Consider the following 17,865-nt stretch of genomic DNA (forward strand, 5'->3'; position numbering starts at 1 on the left):
AAACAGTTGAGTTCATCCGTAATCACTCTTCTTTCTCCCTGGTCCACTTGATCATGGTCTCGGGGGATCGGTAAAGGAAAATGAGTTTGGCAAAGAGTTGTTCTTCTAGTTCTAACTCCCCCATCTCACGGACCAGGAAGATATCAGTGCACAGCTTCAAAATTCGATCAGGGTTGGGCAGTTCCTCAAACATAATGGAGCGGGAGATGCCATTGAAGAACTCACGGACAAACTTCCCAATGACGAGCACCACAGACATGTACAGGCCAACAATACTGAATGAGAGAGAGAGAGAGAGAGGGCAGAAAGATTAGTCAGTACATTGTAGAATTCTTGGTGTCATTCTCAAATTAACCCCAACTGAAACTAAATCAGTTTCCTTCAGCCCCTGTGTTTTTTTTTAGTTTATTAAGGTGACGCTACTAGAAATGCCAGAGATCCAGGCTCAATCCTGATCTCAGGTGATATATGTGGAGTGTGCATGTTCCCTCCAAGACCACATGGATTTCTACAGGTACTTCGATTTCCTCCCACATTCAACGACCAATTGGCTGCTGTAGATGATGCCGAGTGGTTGAAGGATCAAAAATGTGAGAGTAAATTAACATGGAAATACGTGGAATGTATAGAGACTGACGAGGCTCCAATGGGCTGAATGGCTTCCAGTGTTATTAATTAAAATGAAAAAGTTCTTGTCTTTCATGACTAAAGATTCCGTGTCCTGTAGGGTAAGATCTGCAATCAGGCTAGATATACAATCTTTGAGAGGCATTTGGATTTTTTAAATTATTTCCATTTAACGCTAAATTTACCACCACTGCAATTAGATAGCATTTGAAAAACTTGTTTGAACTTATAATAAAATAAAATGCTGAGTTAGTAATGAGAACGCATGTAACTAAAAGAGAAGGGGTTGTCAGTTGGTGTGAAACACACTACTTGCAGAATAAAATGTTAAAGTGCTGATTACACAGGTATTATAATTAAAAAACCTTTGTTCAGGCAATAGATTGGAGGGGAGGGGAGGGTCTACAACAAACAGTGCATGTAACAACCAACAACATTCATTTATTCAGAAAACAGCCTGTTTAAAACAACATCTCTCAATCGCAGCATGATATTTTTCCAGGGTTGCTCGATATACTTTACAAATTCTGTGCATCGCGTCATCTTGTGTGTGTTTAGATTTTTTTAGCTCTGCTTGGCATCAGCTATAAAAATGTACATTGCAGAGGGCATGCATCTAGCCACAGTATCCACACGGTTCAAAAGACTGAGTGACTTAGACTAATTTATTTTTCCAGCTAGGGCTATAGCATCATATGTAACCACTCGTTTCCAGGTACGTTCAGACATGATGCCCTTGCCTCTCTTTCAGGCAGAATGTTTCAGAGCCACCACTCGTGCGGGGAAAATACGTTTTCCCAAATCTCCAATGAAAATAAAGAAACACTGCAGATAGAGGAAGCCCGAAATAAAAGCAGAACATGCTGCAAAAACTAAGCAGGCTGGGCAACATCTGCGGAAAGCGAAATATAATTAACTTTCAGGTCAAAATCATTAAGAACAGACACGCATCTTTTTAAACCAGAAGCATTAATACTGTTTCTCATTCCTCAGATGCCAAATGACCTGCTGAATGCAGCATCTTCTGTGTTTAGACATGATTAGAGTCTGACATTGAAGGGTCCTGTCCTGAAATGTAACCTATCCATTGTTCTCCGGAGATGCTGCCTGACCCACTGAGGTACTCCAGCACTTTGTGTCTTTTTTTAAAGCTACGTTTGCAGTTTCTTGCATTTCCATCTTCTGTCTTTATATGTCCTCTCTACCAATGCATCATCTCTCAACAATGATTCATACATTGATATCAATGTCATTTCATCCAAGTGTGTCCTTGCACCCTCCTGTGCTCCTCCGTGCCTGTCACAACTATTGACTTCTAGCCTCAACTGCGTCACATCTACATTGGCAGAGCTATGAAATCCAATCTGGTTTAAACCCTCCCTAGTAGCACCTACCTGCCAAGACACTTGTCCCCCTCCAGCTCAGATGTTAGCATTGTTTAAGGGGAATGGCTACATGGGATTCCTGTACACTCGGTCTATTCATTTCCTAATGGTCATGCGCCTACATTTTAGATGTGACCACCTCACTATAATCCCATCTGTGACGCTCTCATTCTCCTAGACTAAACTGAAGTCGTCAAGTTGCAGCTCCAGTTCCCTCATGTACTTCCCACATGTGAAGTCCTCAGGGATACCTGGTTTCTCCGACTTCCCACATGCTGCAAGAGCACCAGAACACTGCCATCCCAACTACACCAAGACTAAAAAAAGGAACTTATCTTACCATCTTCCTCTGCTCAGCCTACTTAAACTAAAACCTTAATACTTATCTTCAAACATAGCACTTGGATTTCCACACAACCTCTCCCAAAATGGTCGCCCCCAAAGCATGGCTAGGGGTGGTAATTCTTCCCCCAAATGCACAATAATAGTCAGGCATCTGGTTTCCACTTAAGGATTACTACAGCCTTAACTGGAAGTCTACAAATGGAAATCATTTACCCATATCCAGCCAGGAATCCCAGACTGGTGGGGCTGACTTTATCGTTGAAGATGATGAGTTCCATGTTGCTGCATCCCTGCCCTGCACAGTCAGGACTCCACTCCTTGATGTTCCACCACTTGCCCTTGCGTGACGTGCCGTTTTGTCCTGGCTCTTCTTCCAACTGCAAAGAGATGTTCCTGTAGAAAGCGAGGTTCTCCTGGTCATTTTTAGAAGCACGCATACCTGTTTGAAAGCAGAGCACACAGAAGATCATGGTTATACGTACAATAATATTCTGTGTGGTTGTTACTTAAAGGTCGGTCTAGTTCTCTACTCTAGGAAACCATTGCGTGGTTAACCTCAACAGCCAGACAGATGGGCACTCAGTTGAAGAGCAACTGACACCTATAAAGGTTATATTTACTTGAAGCTGCTTGTCTAAATGTGTGAAAGAGTGGCTGTGATACTACATACTGGCAATGAGACAAGCACATTTGGAAATGCCAGTTTCTGGGAGTAAGACTGGGTGAATTTGCAGAGGTTGGACAAACTTGGATTGATTTCCTGGTGTCTGATGTAAAATTATGAGGGGCAAAGATAGGGTAGACAATCAGAATCTAACGCTGAAGCACAACACAGCACAAGAAGAGGCTCTTTAGCCTGCAATCCCTGCTGCACATGGCCCATAATCCCACTAATCAGAAACCCACAGATATGGTGAGATTGTGGGTTAAAGAGCCTCTTGTGCTGTATTGTTTTATGTTCACTGAATAAGATTAGCGCTGTAAACACAGGGCCTTGTTCACTGAGAGCAACTTTGGCCCAAATGGGATACACAGTAATAGTCCGATAATCTTCTATCCGACCTTTCAGAAACACTGATGGTTCGACATCACCAGGTAATGTTTGTCTCGTGTTCTTTTCTGACTGACCGGGCTTGTTTTACTTTAGTTTAATTTAGAGAAACAGGCTCTTCAGCCCACCGAGTCTGCACCGACCAGCGATCCCCACACACTTACACTATCCTACACACACACTAGAGACAATTTACAATAATACCAAAGCCAATTAACCTACAAACCTGTACGCCTTTGGAGTGTGGGTGGAAACCTGAGCACCCGGAGAAAACCCACGCAGGTCACGGGGAGAACGTACAAACTCCGTAGTGACAAGCATCCGTGGTCAGGATCGAACCTGGGACTCTGGCGCTGCAAGGCAACTCTACTGCTGCGCCACCGTGCCACACACACTCAACCAGTCAGGATTCCTTCGCCCGTGTTCCCTTTAAACGTACCCGGTTCACTGCAAAATGTATTACGTTATTGCGTACTCATATGAGAAAAGTGTATTAAAAATGTTCCTATTAATTAGAGCATTAATGGGAAACATCCTACAGTCCAGAAAATGGGCAAATCCGACACTGCCAAAATCAATCCAGTGCCAGATTATTGGAGTTTGGCAGGGATGGGAATTACAAGACGGATTTACACATGCTGAACTAAAACACACTGCATGGGAACTACTACAACTGTGGGCCATTGTGAGCAGGCTCACCTTTTAAGTACCTAGTCCATCAGCCCTCATATACCCAAAGCAATCAGACACATCCACCACATTACTAGGCAAACTTACTGGTTTAGCAGGGGGGAAAGGGCAAAGAGGAAAGAGGGGCAAGAGGGTCCCTTCCCAAAACATCACATATCCATGTCCTCCAGAAATGCTGCCTGACCTGCTGAGTTACTCCAGCACTGTGTTCAACACATGCACTTGCAGATTTAATGGGGAAAATGCCATGCAAGGTTAGCCACCTTGTCACTTTGCTCACCTAATCGCAGCCGATAGGCTGGCTTGGCTTCAGTCCCGTGTGTCGCTCGAATGTATTTTGGGAATAACCCCTCGATAACCCTAATTTGAAAGAGAATGCTTGTCAGTACCAATCTTCAATCTTATGAACAAAAAAATGATCAAGTCCAGGATTTTTTTTAAATGGCTAAGAGGAAGAGGTAGGAGAAATGGTCAGTGGGGGTGAAGGAGCAAGTGGGAGGAGAAAATAGGAAGGTGAGGTTGATGGGAAAGTGTGGAGGGAGAGGAGGGGGATGTGGAAACAAGGTGAAAAAGTGAGCCGAAGATGTCAGAATTGGAAAGGGTGTCGTGGCTGAAAGAAAGGTAGGCATGGTGTTGAACAGCTCCATGAGCAGGAATGGAGAGAGAGTGTCATAGAGTCATACAGCGTTGAAACAGGCCCTTCAGCCCAACTTGCCAACACCGGACAACATGTCCCATCTACACTGGTCCCACTTGCCTGCATTTGTCCCATATCCTTCCAAACCTGGTCCTATCCAATGTACCTGTCTAATTGCTACTTAAACATTGTGATAGTCCCTGCCTTAACTACCTCCTCTGGCAGCTTGTTCCTACACCCACCAACCTTAGTGTGAAAAAGTTACCCCTCAGATTCCTATAAAATTCTTCCCCCTTCACCTTAAACCCGTGTCCTCTGATTCTCGATCCCCCAACTCTAGGCAAGAGACTGTGCATCTACTACACAGGATCGGCCCACTTTTAATTAACCAATCCATGTTTTGCTCTCTTGGTTCCAGTGTACAGATAATAACTCAGTTCCAGTATTTCTGTGAGAAAGTGTCAGTTGTCCTTTACATGTCCAAACCAGGCAGCAACCCATCTTCCCACTTTATAATGACACACAAGGGCAAGAAAGTGTACACTCCTCTTCCCTTCCGTCACATTCCCCAATTCCTCATCCTTGGGTTTGTGCTTTCTGCATTCCCACAGTAACCTTGCTTATCATGAATCTATCTACCACTACATTCTGAATATTCAAGGACTCGGTTTCCAAGGCTTTCGAGGAAGAATTTAAAAGGCTCTGAGAATGGAAACTTCACCTCGCCTCTGTTTTATTTTAAAATAATGAGCCCATTTTAGATTCTCCCACGAGGAAACATCCTTTCAACCTCCATCTTATCAGAACCCTTCAGCATCTTTCTTTCGACCATGCTCCCTCTCACCCAACAGATCCAAACCTTGCCTGCACCTCCCTTCCTCCTGAAGGGTGAAGAAGAGTCTTGACCTGAAACATTACCCATTCCTTCTCTCCAGAGATGCTGCTTGTTCCCGTTGAGTTACTCCAGCATTTTGTGTCTATCTTCGGTGTAAACCAGCATCTGCAGTTCCTTCCCACACACCCACCCTTCCTCCTAGTTCCCATTCCAGGTGTCAGTCCAGTAAACCTTTCCTGAGCTCTTCCAAAGCATTTAAATGAGGTGACTCCAGTACTGCTTTTACAACTACTTTAGTATTCAGTCCTCCAGAAACAAATGGTAACATTCAGAAACAAGGAACTGCAGATGCCGGTTTACAAAAATGACAGAAAGTACTGGAGTAGCTCAATGGGCCACGCAGCATTTCTGGAAAACATTGATAGGTGATATTTGGAATCAGGACCGTTCTTTGGACTGATTGTGGGGGTGGGGGGTGAGAAAACTGGAAGAGAGGAAGGGCAGGACAAGACCTGGCAAGACCAAGGTGGATGCGGTCAGGATGGTTTATTGACAGGTAGATGGGAGGACAAAGGCCAGAGATGAAAGGACAGAAGGTGCGAGACAAAAGGATTGAAGAGGTATGAATTGTGAAGCCAGAGGAAGGAATGCAGGTGTAGAGGGAGCGAATAAATAGGTGTGAGTCCAGGTGGGGCACAGGGGAGAGTGGAGGGGAGGCAGGAGTGGTGAGTTTGCTAGTTACATAAAAAAAAGAACAATTCAACGCTATTACTGTTGGGTTATAAGCCTTCTAGGCGGAATATGAGGTGCTGTTCCTCCAGTTTGCATGTGGCCTTGGAGGAGGCCCAGGATAGAAAGGTCAGTATTGGAATGGGAAGAGGAGTTAGCAACCAGTAGGCCTTGGTGGATCGAGTGCAAGTGTCGAGTGAAATGGTCGCCGATTCTACGGTTAGTCTCGCCGATATGCAGGAGTAACACCGGATTCAGTAGATGAGGTTAGAGGAGGTGCATGTGAACCTGGAAGGCCTGCTGGGGTATCTGGATGGATCTAAGGGAGGGTGTATGGGGTTGTGTTACATTTGCAGTTCCAGGGAAAAGTACCTGGGGAGGCGGAGTTTTGGGTGGGAAGGAGTTGCGGAGAGAACAGTCTCTGCAGAAGACGGAAAGGGGTGGGAAGATATGACCCGTGGGGTCACATGTTTTTCCCTCCCCCTCGCTCCTATTTCTCCCCTTCCCCCTCCAGCTACATTCCTTCCTCGGGCTTCACAATTCGCAACTCTACAATCCTTCTGTCTCGCACCTTCTGTCTTTTCCTCTCTGGCCTTTTTCCAACTATCTGGCTATCAACCCCCCCCCCCCCCTCACCTGTATCCACCTATTATTTGCCAGGTTTGTCCTACCCCCCCCCCCCCCCCCCCCCCCCCCCCCCCCCCCCCCCCCCCCCCCCCCCCCCCCCCCCCATCCATCTTCCCTCCACCCACTACAACAGTCTGAAGCAGGGTCCTGACCTGAAACATCACCTAGTCATGTTCTCCAGAGATGCTGCTTGACCTGCTGACTTACTCCAACACTTTGTGCATTTTAATGATAACATCCAGTTAGATTTTCTAATTACTTGTACGCCCAACTCTCCACTTTCGAAACCTCTCTGTTCCCCCTGATGACCATTTCTTCATGGATCCAGAATACCCTCTCTATTTCCTGTTTCCCTGCACCAAAGCCCAAGCAGTTCCAGGATGCAATACACTAGTTTAGACAGAGACAAGAAATGAGGCAAGAGTGATGAAGGAAGACGGGGCAAGAGATGGGGAGTGAGTGAAGGGGAGATGGGTTGTGGACGTGACTGAGAGACAGAGAGTAAGAGGGAGTGAGAAAAGGAATTAGATGGAATCAGCACAGAGGGGAAGTTAGCGCACAATTAGTCTCAGTGAAATGATTCTGTTGGGGATGGGAACAATGTTCAGATGTTTTAACAATGAAAGCAGCACATTTGCAACTTACACCTTCTTATGGACTCCCTCCAACAGCTGAATCAACTCCATTCTGACTTTCTTGTCTGTGCAGAGCACAGTGTGTTTGCCAAACGTCTCTGGATTCAGCAAGAGAGAAGAATTCCTGCAGGAACACAAGGCACAGGTATCAGGCACCTGACCCTGCAGAGCAACGGCAATCGGAACTGATGTGTGAGGCAGGCTCCCTCAGGCGAGCAGTTCCACAGTCGGAACAGACGCATGAAAAACCCCAGCGCCCACAAGAGAAACGCAAGATGCAAAATAAACAACCGCAAATCCTGCCTTCTACAAACGCATGTGATGCAGGAGATCCCCTTCCATTGCCACTGGGTGGATGGGATACAGAGTACAACTGCCTCATAAATGTCCAGCAGGTGAAATACAGAAACAGAGCGATAGATCCTCTGCCCTGTCCCAACAAATATTCACAGGGCTGGTACGGTACGGGGAAGCTACAGAGAGAAGATCCCTCTACACTGTCCATTTAACATCCCCAGGATGGGCAGAGTAGGGGTGAGGTCCAGAGTGAAACTCCCTCTACATTGTCCAGTTATAAGTGGACCACATAGTCAGACCTTGATTAATCCACTCAGAGGGTGACGGATGTAAGGAATGAGCTACCGGAGGAAGTAGTTGAAGCAGGTACAATAACAACATGTAAGATACTTGGACGGGGACATGGATAGGAAATGTTTAAAAGGTTACAGACCAAATTCAGGAAAGTTGGACTAGTTTAGATGGGTCATCTAGGTCAGCATGGACAAGTTGAGCTGAAGGGCTTGTTTCTGTGCTCAATGATTTACTTTACATTGTTGATACCAGGCACTTGTTTAAGTCGGGTTACTATCTTGGATAGGGGATGTCTTGCCTACAGCTCCAGCTCTGGCAAAAATTAGCAACACTGTGAAAGCTGCTAACGCCACACTATGTGACAGTGGCTTGGGCCAACAGTGCTCTTATTTAAGATGGGAGAATGCTGGAGCCGGACTCTTCACTTCTCCGTCCCCTCATTTTGCTTGTTTGGGTTTAGTTGGCAGCAGCCAGTGCCAGTCCCCGTGCCAGCCGGTGCCAGTGCCGGTGCCAGTGGGTGGACATTTCCCCACCGCTACCAGCTGCTGCTCACCTCAGGATGGTCCAATGCAGGTGGACATGAACCTGTGACGAGTTGATTATTTCCTCCTTCATGGCCCGGAGACTGGCCGGACTGATGTTCCACAGCAGGTTGGCATCACTCTTCATGTGAGCCACTATTACGTCTTCTGGCCTGTAGTTCACTAAAAACTGCATAGCAGACTAGAGAAACGAGAAAGAGTGATACAACGTGCTCAATAACTGACTCCTGCCACCTTCATTCTACCCACACTGCCCTGAACACCAGCTGTCATCATTCTGTTAGCTTCACATCGCGTTGAGATCATCTTAATCTTCAACTTAGCCAATTTTCCTATCATCAGTAACTTTATAATCAAATTTCCCACATTTGAGGATTAGCAGAGTATGATAACCAAAATGAATAACTGGCCAAACACGACCCTGGGTTACAATGTAATAAAAGACACCCAGTGTGAAAAACGTCTGCACTCACAGGCTCCTAATTGACACAACAACCCAGTCTGATTTCTCTACATAAACTTCCTGTGTAGCTCTTCTGAAGACCATTTGAACGCCCCTCTCTACCCTGATCATCTGTTTCACATCAACATGGCACTATCACTACTCAGAAATAATTTGGCTCTTTTTTATTAAACAGACTGTTCTACACAAAAGCTGACTTGACCTTGTGAGTTATGGTGTGTGCACTTTGAAGAACATGCCCGACGTGTGTGGTGTGTGATGCTCATTTGTGTCGAACAATGCTGCTAGCTGAGTATTGTCTGCCTTCACTAAACAATGTGAATGCAGACAATACTCAGGTATTGTCATGATGGCGCAGCGGTAGAGTTGCTGCCCTACACCGCCGGAGACCCGGGTTCGATCCTGACTACGGGTCCTGTCTGTACGGAGTTTGTACGTTCTCCCTGTGATCTGCGTAGGTTTTCTCCGAGATCTTCGGTTTCCTCCCACACTCCAAAGACGTGCAGGCTTGTAGGTTAATTGGCTTGGTGAATGTGAAAATTGTCCCTAGTGTGTTTAGGATAGTGTTAATGTGCGGGGATCACTGGACGGCGCGGACCCGGTGGGCCGAAGGTTTACTGCATCTCTGAACTAAACAAAACAAAACTAAAGTGTTTGCTGCAGCCTTATTCATGTCACCTCCTTTACCAACTGCAATACAAAAGAGCCTGTGGATCCACACTGGCATGGATGGTTCGATGTTGCTTCAGAAGAGCGAGAGTGATTCTCACTAGATGGAGCAGCGATGACAACAGGTGCTGATCGGGGGAGCTTGAGCAGCAGGAGTAGGTTCACCCATCAACCCAGGAGCACGGAGTCAGTGGACATCTTCCTGGGTAACGGATGTCCTCACATTCCCCAGGGAAAGACAGAAGGAAGGTTGAGCAGTGATGACCGCGGGCAGTGTTTGTGAAGGATATGGTGGGGAGCTCGAGAGTTTCAGCCACTGCCCTGTTCATGGAGCCAGTGGAAATGTTCCTGGGGTGAAAGGATGTCATCAAAATTCCAAGAGAAACAGAACAAAGAAATGCACGGAATATAGACACAAAATCCTGGAGTAACATCAGTCTGAAGTAGGGTCTTGACCCGAAATGTCACCCATTCCTTCTCTCCAGAGATGCTGCCTGTCCCGCTGAGTTACTCCAACATTCTGTGTCTATATTCGATTTAAATAAGCATCTGCAGTTCCTTTCTACACAAAGAAATGCATTGTACATGAATGGAGGAAAGAAACACTATCCCTGTGGGTCGGGCTGGAAAACATGAGCCATTGGTCAGCCTAGCCTACCAGCAGTGAACGCCATGGATGAGGTCCCGAATCAGGCCACAGTAGAGGCTTTGAAAGAACTTAGTAACCGAGTGCCTTCAGAGATAAATGAGCATTACAAGTTGAGAAGAGACGGCTGGTAACGCCATTGTCGGGCACAGTACGCTGATCGTTCTAGATGAGGCACAGTGCGATGGTCGAGTGTGGGCTGGTAAATGAAAGAATTCAGCTGAGACTTGAGGAGAGGCGTCACAAGGATAGTGATGACAATGAGGAGGGTTTTGCCCAGGATACGACTCCATGGCGCGGGAAGGAACCAGCCCAAGGGGCTTGTTGACCTTTAGCGGTAGAGCACTTGTCCAAGTGAATGTTACGGGTGGGAAGGCGTGCAGGCTGGTTAAGTGGGTGCAGCCTGCCAAGGATATCATGGCAAATGTTGAAGGAGTCTGGAGGTTATGGGCGAGATGCACACTGGTTGACTAGGTAGTTTCAACTAGCTGTCCCAGGATGTAGATCCCAGCAATTGACTTGATTCAGTCGCTTGGACTGATGGGCAGTACGAGGCAGGTGAAGAGATTCAGCTGTGGGGGAGCACTGCCCTATGGGCTTGAGGAGCTCAGAGACACCACATAACCTGGGTCACTTCCTACGGCCAAAATCAATGGTACTTGGTCCATGTACACAGAAGGTGGTTGAAAGTGCAAGTTAGGAGAGGAGGACTTCCTCCACAGATGTAGGAGCAGTAGGGAAGAGATGGGCAGTGACACACCAGCAGCAGTCAAGATGGCGTCTTGTGGCGACCCTTCTGGTGAAGAGTATGAAGCCCAGATGAAGCAACAATGCAACAAACATGAGTGTGTTTACAAGAGGAGGTGAGAAACCGCAGAGGCAGTGACCGTAGTGGCTGTGGGCCACAGAGACTGCCTGGCAACAGCGTGAGGTGAGCCCAGGGTTGAGTTGAGATCAGACAGGTTGATCATCCACACCGTGCAGGTGTAGATGGAACAGGTAACAGCAACGTTGATTACACCTGCCAGGGTATGAAGGGAAGATTAAAGGGCCTGTCCCACTTTCCAGAGCTGCTCACGACTTCTCCCGAGTTTTCCCCTTGATTCAAACTCGGAGAATGTTCGTAACGGGTCCATAGGAGGTCGTAGATATATCGTAGCGGCTCGTTATGTCAGCCGTAGGTACTCGGGGCATCAGGTAAGTCGGGACGTTTTTTCCAGCATGACAAAAAATGTCCAGGAGTAAAAAGACAGTCGGGAGAAGAAAAATTGCAACATTTTATGCTGACATGACGAGCCGCTACGATATATCTACGGACCCGTTACGAACATTCTCCAAGTTTGAATCAAGGGGAAAACTTGGGAGAACTTGTGAGCAGCTCGGGAAAGTGGGACAGGCCCTTAAGCAAGAGATGTGCAGAGTTGACCGTTGGACTGTGGCACAGAAAGAGCCGCATAGGTTTGCAGATCAGCAGGGCAGCCGGTGAAGGAAGTTCTGCAGCCATGGAAGATGCATCTCCAGAGGCCACCACTGGGGGGCAGGCAATGTTACAGCCAGAGGTGCAGAAAGGGCAAGGTATCCTGGAGTGAGGAGCAGTGCGTGACCAGCAAGGCAGCTGTGATCGTACTCTGTTGCATCAATGGAAGCTCTTGCAGCACTCCGATGAAAGCAGTTTTGGGAGAGGAGTCTGCCCTTTGTTCGGATGAGTGGAGGCAGCTGCTCACTCCACCAGGGTGAAGCCGGCAGCTGTGCAGTTGAAGTATCCACAGATGAGACAGAGAAAAAGAAGCCCTTTGTGAGGAATTGTAACAACTTGGGAATAATTGGCAGACGAGATTGGTGAGTGAATGGGGCACTCAATGGAATTCCAGATTGGGCAGAATTGGGATCAGGCCGAGATGGATTCCTGGAGGACACCCTCAACATAGTTGTGTGGAACCTGGACTGATGTTGGCCCAACTCAATGTGGACCCAGTGCACTGCAAGAGGCTGAGAAACACTTATAGCCGAGGTGTGAGCACTGGAAACTAGGAGAGGGAAGGCCAGATGTCAGGACCTTCTTCCCTTAAAGGGACAGCAGTGGAAAGGTTTGATGGGAAGCTCAACAAGAGAGCGTGGTGAGAGTCAGGCAATGAAGGTGGGGAATCCTAAGGATTTAGACTAGAAAATGTTGTGAATAGATGGGTAATAACAGCACATAAATGATGATTGTACAATTAAAGATATATGACAAAATGTTGCCTGAATAAGTAAAATCTGATCATAGAGGATCTGCAATTAGTTCTGGAACCTATTGGAGACGTCTAACAGTTGTGTGAGCTAATGTTATTAATCGATTGTTGCCTGCCTTCAACAAAGGATTTTCTGCAACAACCTTGTTATTTGCATTAGAAGTCGGCACACTATGTTTGGCATTTTCTAACATCTTCCCCATTCACCATAGGGTGATTTCACTAAAGGTCACTGGAGCGTAGATCCGCACCCACGTGACCAAAATTCTCAAGTGGAGGACACTCGAGGGCGGTACATGTTTCTGGGAAAAAACATCTTCCCCCCATTCATAGAAAACGGCGAGGTTTGCAATTAGCCAGTCGGGGTGACCGTGAGTCAGCTACCGTTCTAGTTTATCATTCAGAGAGGGAACTGAAGTGCCAAAACGGCTAGTGAACAGCCGACATTTGCCGTGGATATTTAAAGGTCCAAAATATCGGGAATTATCGCGTTTGCTCGCTGAATTTCGTCAAAAGTAAGTTAATAATGCCTTACTTTTGATGAACCCTCGAGTGTCCTCCACTTGAGAATTTTGGTCACGTGGGTGCGGATCTACGCTGCAGTGACCTTTAGTGAAATCACCCTATTCCTAGATGGGATGGTCTGTACGTTCTAGTTTATCAGCCTCAGCTCTTACTAGAAGATGGGATACAATAACAGTGCCTGGAACAAAGGATGGTGAAAGGATGCTGTCTACTCCCCGCACTGCTGCCTCCAGAGGTTACTCCTCCACCCTGTTAATTGTCCAAGCACCTTCTCCGCGCTGTACCGTTCCCAATGGGGTCCAGGCCCCCAGCGTGGCACTCACCGGGTACAGGCTGTATTGACTGGTCAGATGGTTATAGGCAGCGGTGGAGAACGGCTCGAGGTTCTGGTGCTGCGCGCTCATCGTGAACAGAGGCTGCGACAAGAAAACATCGTTTTACAACCACCATCTTGTGACAACAACTTCCACCAACCCCCACCCCCACCCACAATTAGTCATGATCCTCCCCGTACCCCAGTGCTCTCAAACAGACTATGACTGCAAACCACATGGAGATGTCACAGGCTGCACATCACCAGGGGCTGTGGGGATAAAGGGGGAATGGGGTTAGGAGGGAGAGATAGATCAGTCAAGATTGAATGGTTGAGTAGACTTGATGGGCCAAATGGCCAAATTCTACTCCTACTCCATAAGACCTCATGACTGGAATGTGGAGAGATTTGAAAGGAAAGCTGAGAATATATTTTAAAGTCAAAGAAAAGCATTGTTATTTTATGCTCAATGTTTTTTTCTGACACTTGTCCAGAGGTGTTGCCTTATTTTAAGTGTTAAATAACGCCCTCTATCTGCTGAAAGTTGAACACCAATTGTCAGAAAGTAAATGTGTTAAATTTCTTTATCATTCGAGCCTGGCTGTGATCTGGTGAACATACAGCGTGGCGCAGGAAACATCGTGTTATTAGCCTGTTGCTGCATGTTGATCTCCTTCAAGCTTGACCACTAAACTAAACCACAAAAGGGATCCTCTAACTCCCATTTGGCTTCAGAACGCTGTGCCACACTGGTTGCCGTGCTTCTAACCTGTAACACTTATCTCGTTGTTTCATTGAATTGGTGTGTTGTGCAGCTGAGAAAGGTTCGCTGTGAATGTGTTCTCTTCTCCCTCAGTGACGGCCAAAGTGATTTTTGCTCGGTCAGCGCTCACCTCGTATCCGCCGATGCTGATCTTGATGGAGACATCCAGGGGTTGGCTGGTCACTCCACCCACTGATTTAACCAGGGACATGAAGAGCAGCGGGAACCACACGATGCAGATCAGCAAAGTGATGATGAGACCCCCCATCCCGTACTTCACCAACATGTTCTTCTTCTGGCCGACTGCCTGAGGGTACCTCTGAGGGGAACACGGGCATAGTTAGCAGGCAGCTCCCCTTTAAAACTCCTTCCTCCCACTCTAAACCATAACCCTTGTGTTTTTGATTTCCCTAGCGTGGGAAAAGGTTGTGACTATCTGCGCCTCTCATCATTTCACATACCTCTATCAAATCACCCCTCAGTCACCGTTGCTCCAGTGAACTATCCACCAGGTGGCGCCAGCAATGGCTGCCTCGCCAACAGTCTGTCTGTCCTTTCCTTCTTTGTATCTGTTTTGTACATATTCCATGTATGTGTTTTAGTATTCTTTAGCTTGTTTTGTGTGTGGTGGGGTGGGGGGGGGGGGGGGGGGGGGGGGGGGGGGGGGGGGGGGGGGGGTAGGGGAGAGTTGGGGGAAACCTTTTTTTCTAATCTCTTACCTCGACGGAGATGCAACTTTTTCCGTATCGTATCTCCGCCCGCACTGCGGCCTAACATCGTGGAATTGGCGGCCTCTGCTGGAGATCGACCAGGAGCTCCATCGCGGGGAGCCTGTGAGACTTTAACATCGCGGAGCCCGCAGCCACTGGTAGAACTTGGACAATATCGGGGAACTCCAAGCTGCAGGAGCTTTCGACCGCCCTGATGTGGGAGTTTCGCTTGCCCCGACAGGAGCTTCGACCACCGGCTGTGGATAGTTCGACTGCCCCGACCGCGGGAGAATAAAGAGGAAGGTGATTGTATTTTATTCCCTTCCATCACAGTGAGGAATGTGTGGAATCCGCTGTGATGGATGTTTATGTTACATTTGATGTAGTTGTGTGGCCTGTTGCTTTTGTTTAGTATGGCTGCATGGTAATCTGAATTTCACTGTACCTTAATTGCCACATGTGACAATAACCTGACCTTGAAATCTTGAACGTAAGCCCAGTTTACCCAAGGTCTCTGTATAACTGAAGCGCTCTGTCCCCTTGTCACCCAACTGACACACTGGCCTGCATCCAGTGGCGGACTGGCTAGGGTGTCAGCTTGCCCGATGGCAAGTGGGCCCCTGATGAAGTGGGCCCTCCATGTCTCCTGGCAACCAATATTTTTAGGCCCAGCCCACCACTGCCTGCATCTTATGCCACTGTGCCTGTAATCCAGCACGGGAATACTAGAAGCAGGAGATAGGAGGGGTTAATGTAAAGCTCATGCACTCAGTCAACAGTGATGGGGGGGGGGGGGGGGGGGAGGGGACATCTGAATCTTATTTTACACCAGTGTAGGAAGGAACTGCAGACGCTGGTTTACACCAAAGATAGACACAAAATGCTGGAGTAACACAGCGGGGCAGGCAGCATCTCTGGAGAGAAGGAATGGGTGACGTTTCAGGTTGAGACCCTTCTTCAGACTGATTAAAGATCCAGTGTCCCACCATTGTAATGGGGCAGCTTGGGCTAACATCAGGCACAGTGCCTCTGTGAATGGGATGTGCAGTTTCACAGAGGAAGCAGAGGGTTCAGGACACAAGCACCATTGTGAGTCAGACAACTAATGGCATTGAAAGTCTTTCAACAGGTTAATCTAATTCTAAACACACATCAGGCTAATCTAAACTCACCGCATACTAAAGAAACTTGCTCTCATGATTTTCTACATTCTGATTTTATTGCTGCTGCGAGAATTGAAAAGAAACTTGGTTAAAATAGAATAAGGCGGAGAGAAGCTGGGAAGATAGTGGATATGGTGTGGACTTAAAGGTCAAAATAGCATGCCTTGGATTTCCATCCTGAGGTTAGAACACAGGAAACTACTGTGTAAAGGGATCCTGAACTTTAAAAAAAAAATGTATTCAGTTTTGGGGATTTGGGTGTTGGTGACAGGATCGACTGTAGTTTCCTGCTGAAGCACTGCAGCCCCACTCGTGAAGGGAGTTCCTACATGAAGTGCCAGCGACAGTGAAGGAATATTGTCCAAGTTCAGATAGAGAGGAGCCTGCGGCTGCCCTGGTCCTTCCAGGTGGCAGAGGTTGAGAGTTTGGGAGGCATTGATGGAGGAGCCTTGGATTGTCACCGCAGATTGTACACATCACAGTGATGGGGGGTATAAACACACTGGACAGTAATGTGGACGTTAGCCCATCACAGACCGAGCGTGATGGTCGAACTGCTTGGAAATGCCACAAAGTGAGTCACCCGCCGCAGAATATCCAACTTGTTCTTGTAGTCATGGTTTAATGCGTTGGAAGAAACTGCAGATGCTGGTTTGAACCACAGATAGACACAAAATGCTGGAGTAACTCAGTGGGACAGGCAGCATCTCTGGTGAGTAGAAATGAATGATATTTTGGGTCGAGACCCTTCTTCAGACAGTCTGAAAAAGGGTCTCAACTCAAAACGTTACCCATTCCTTCCATCCAGAGATGCTGCCTGTCCCACCGAGTTACTCCAGCGTTTTTGTGTCTACCCTGGTTTAATGCCACTGTTGTGGGATGGATAGATCAACCGACTAACCAAATGGTGCCAGCACAATAACCTGGCCCTCAACACTAGCAAAAGCAAGGAACTGATTGTGGACTTTGGAGGGGGTAGGGTGGGGACTCACAGTCCCGTTTATATCAACGGGTCAATGGTGGAAAGGGTCAAGAGCTTCAAATTCCTGGGCGTGCACATCTGTGAAGATCTCTCCGGGTCCGAGAACACTGATGCAATTATAAAGAAAGCACATCAGCGCCTCTACTTCCTGAGAAGATTACGGAGAGTCGGTTTGTCAAGGAGGAGTCTCTCTAACTTCTACAGGTGCACAGTAGAGAGCATGCTGACCAGTTGCATCGTGGCTTGGTTCGGCAACTTGAGTGTCCAGGAGCGGAAAAGACTACAAAAAGTAGTAAACACTGCCCAGTCCATCATCGGCTCTGACCTCCCTACCATCGAGGGGATCTATCGCAGTCGCTGCCTCAAAAAGGCTGGCAGCATCATCAAGGACCCACACCATCCTGGCCACACACTCATCTCTCCGCTACCTTCAGGTAGAAGGTACAGGAGCCTGAAATCTGCAAATCCAGGTTCAGGAATAGCTACTTCCCCACAGTCATCAAGCTATTAAACTCAACTCAAACAAAACTCTGAACATTAATAGCCCATTGCACTTTATCTGTTTATTTATTTGTGTGTGTATATATATATATTCAATGGTATATGGACACACTGATCTGTTCTGTAATCACACCTACTATATTCTGTTGTGCAGAAGCAAAGCAAGAATTTCATTGTCCTATCTGGGCCACATGACAATAAACTC

At 47.2% G+C, this 17,865-nt stretch overlaps 1 protein-coding gene across 1 annotated transcript in view; it reads right to left on the reverse strand.

The window, feature by feature from the left end:
* Positions 1–22: 22 nt before the first annotated feature.
* LOC129707582 (piezo-type mechanosensitive ion channel component 2-like) overlaps positions 23–17,865 on the reverse strand; it is a 146,346-nt gene continuing 128,503 nt past the window's right edge. The window contains exons 47-53 of the mRNA XM_055652730.1: positions 14,435–14,623; positions 13,552–13,644; positions 8,706–8,875; positions 7,572–7,685; positions 4,379–4,458; positions 2,571–2,796; positions 23–275 (exon numbers count right to left, since the gene is read on the reverse strand). Of these exons, the coding sequence (XP_055508705.1) occupies positions 23–275; positions 2,571–2,796; positions 4,379–4,458; positions 7,572–7,685; positions 8,706–8,875; positions 13,552–13,644; positions 14,435–14,623 (1,125 nt within the window). The remainder of the gene's footprint in view (positions 276–2,570; positions 2,797–4,378; positions 4,459–7,571; positions 7,686–8,705; positions 8,876–13,551; positions 13,645–14,434; positions 14,624–17,865) is intronic.

Source organism: Leucoraja erinacea, chromosome 21, assembly GCF_028641065.1.
Source record: "Leucoraja erinacea ecotype New England chromosome 21, Leri_hhj_1, whole genome shotgun sequence".
Lineage (NCBI taxonomy): Eukaryota > Metazoa > Chordata > Chondrichthyes > Rajiformes > Rajidae > Leucoraja > Leucoraja erinaceus.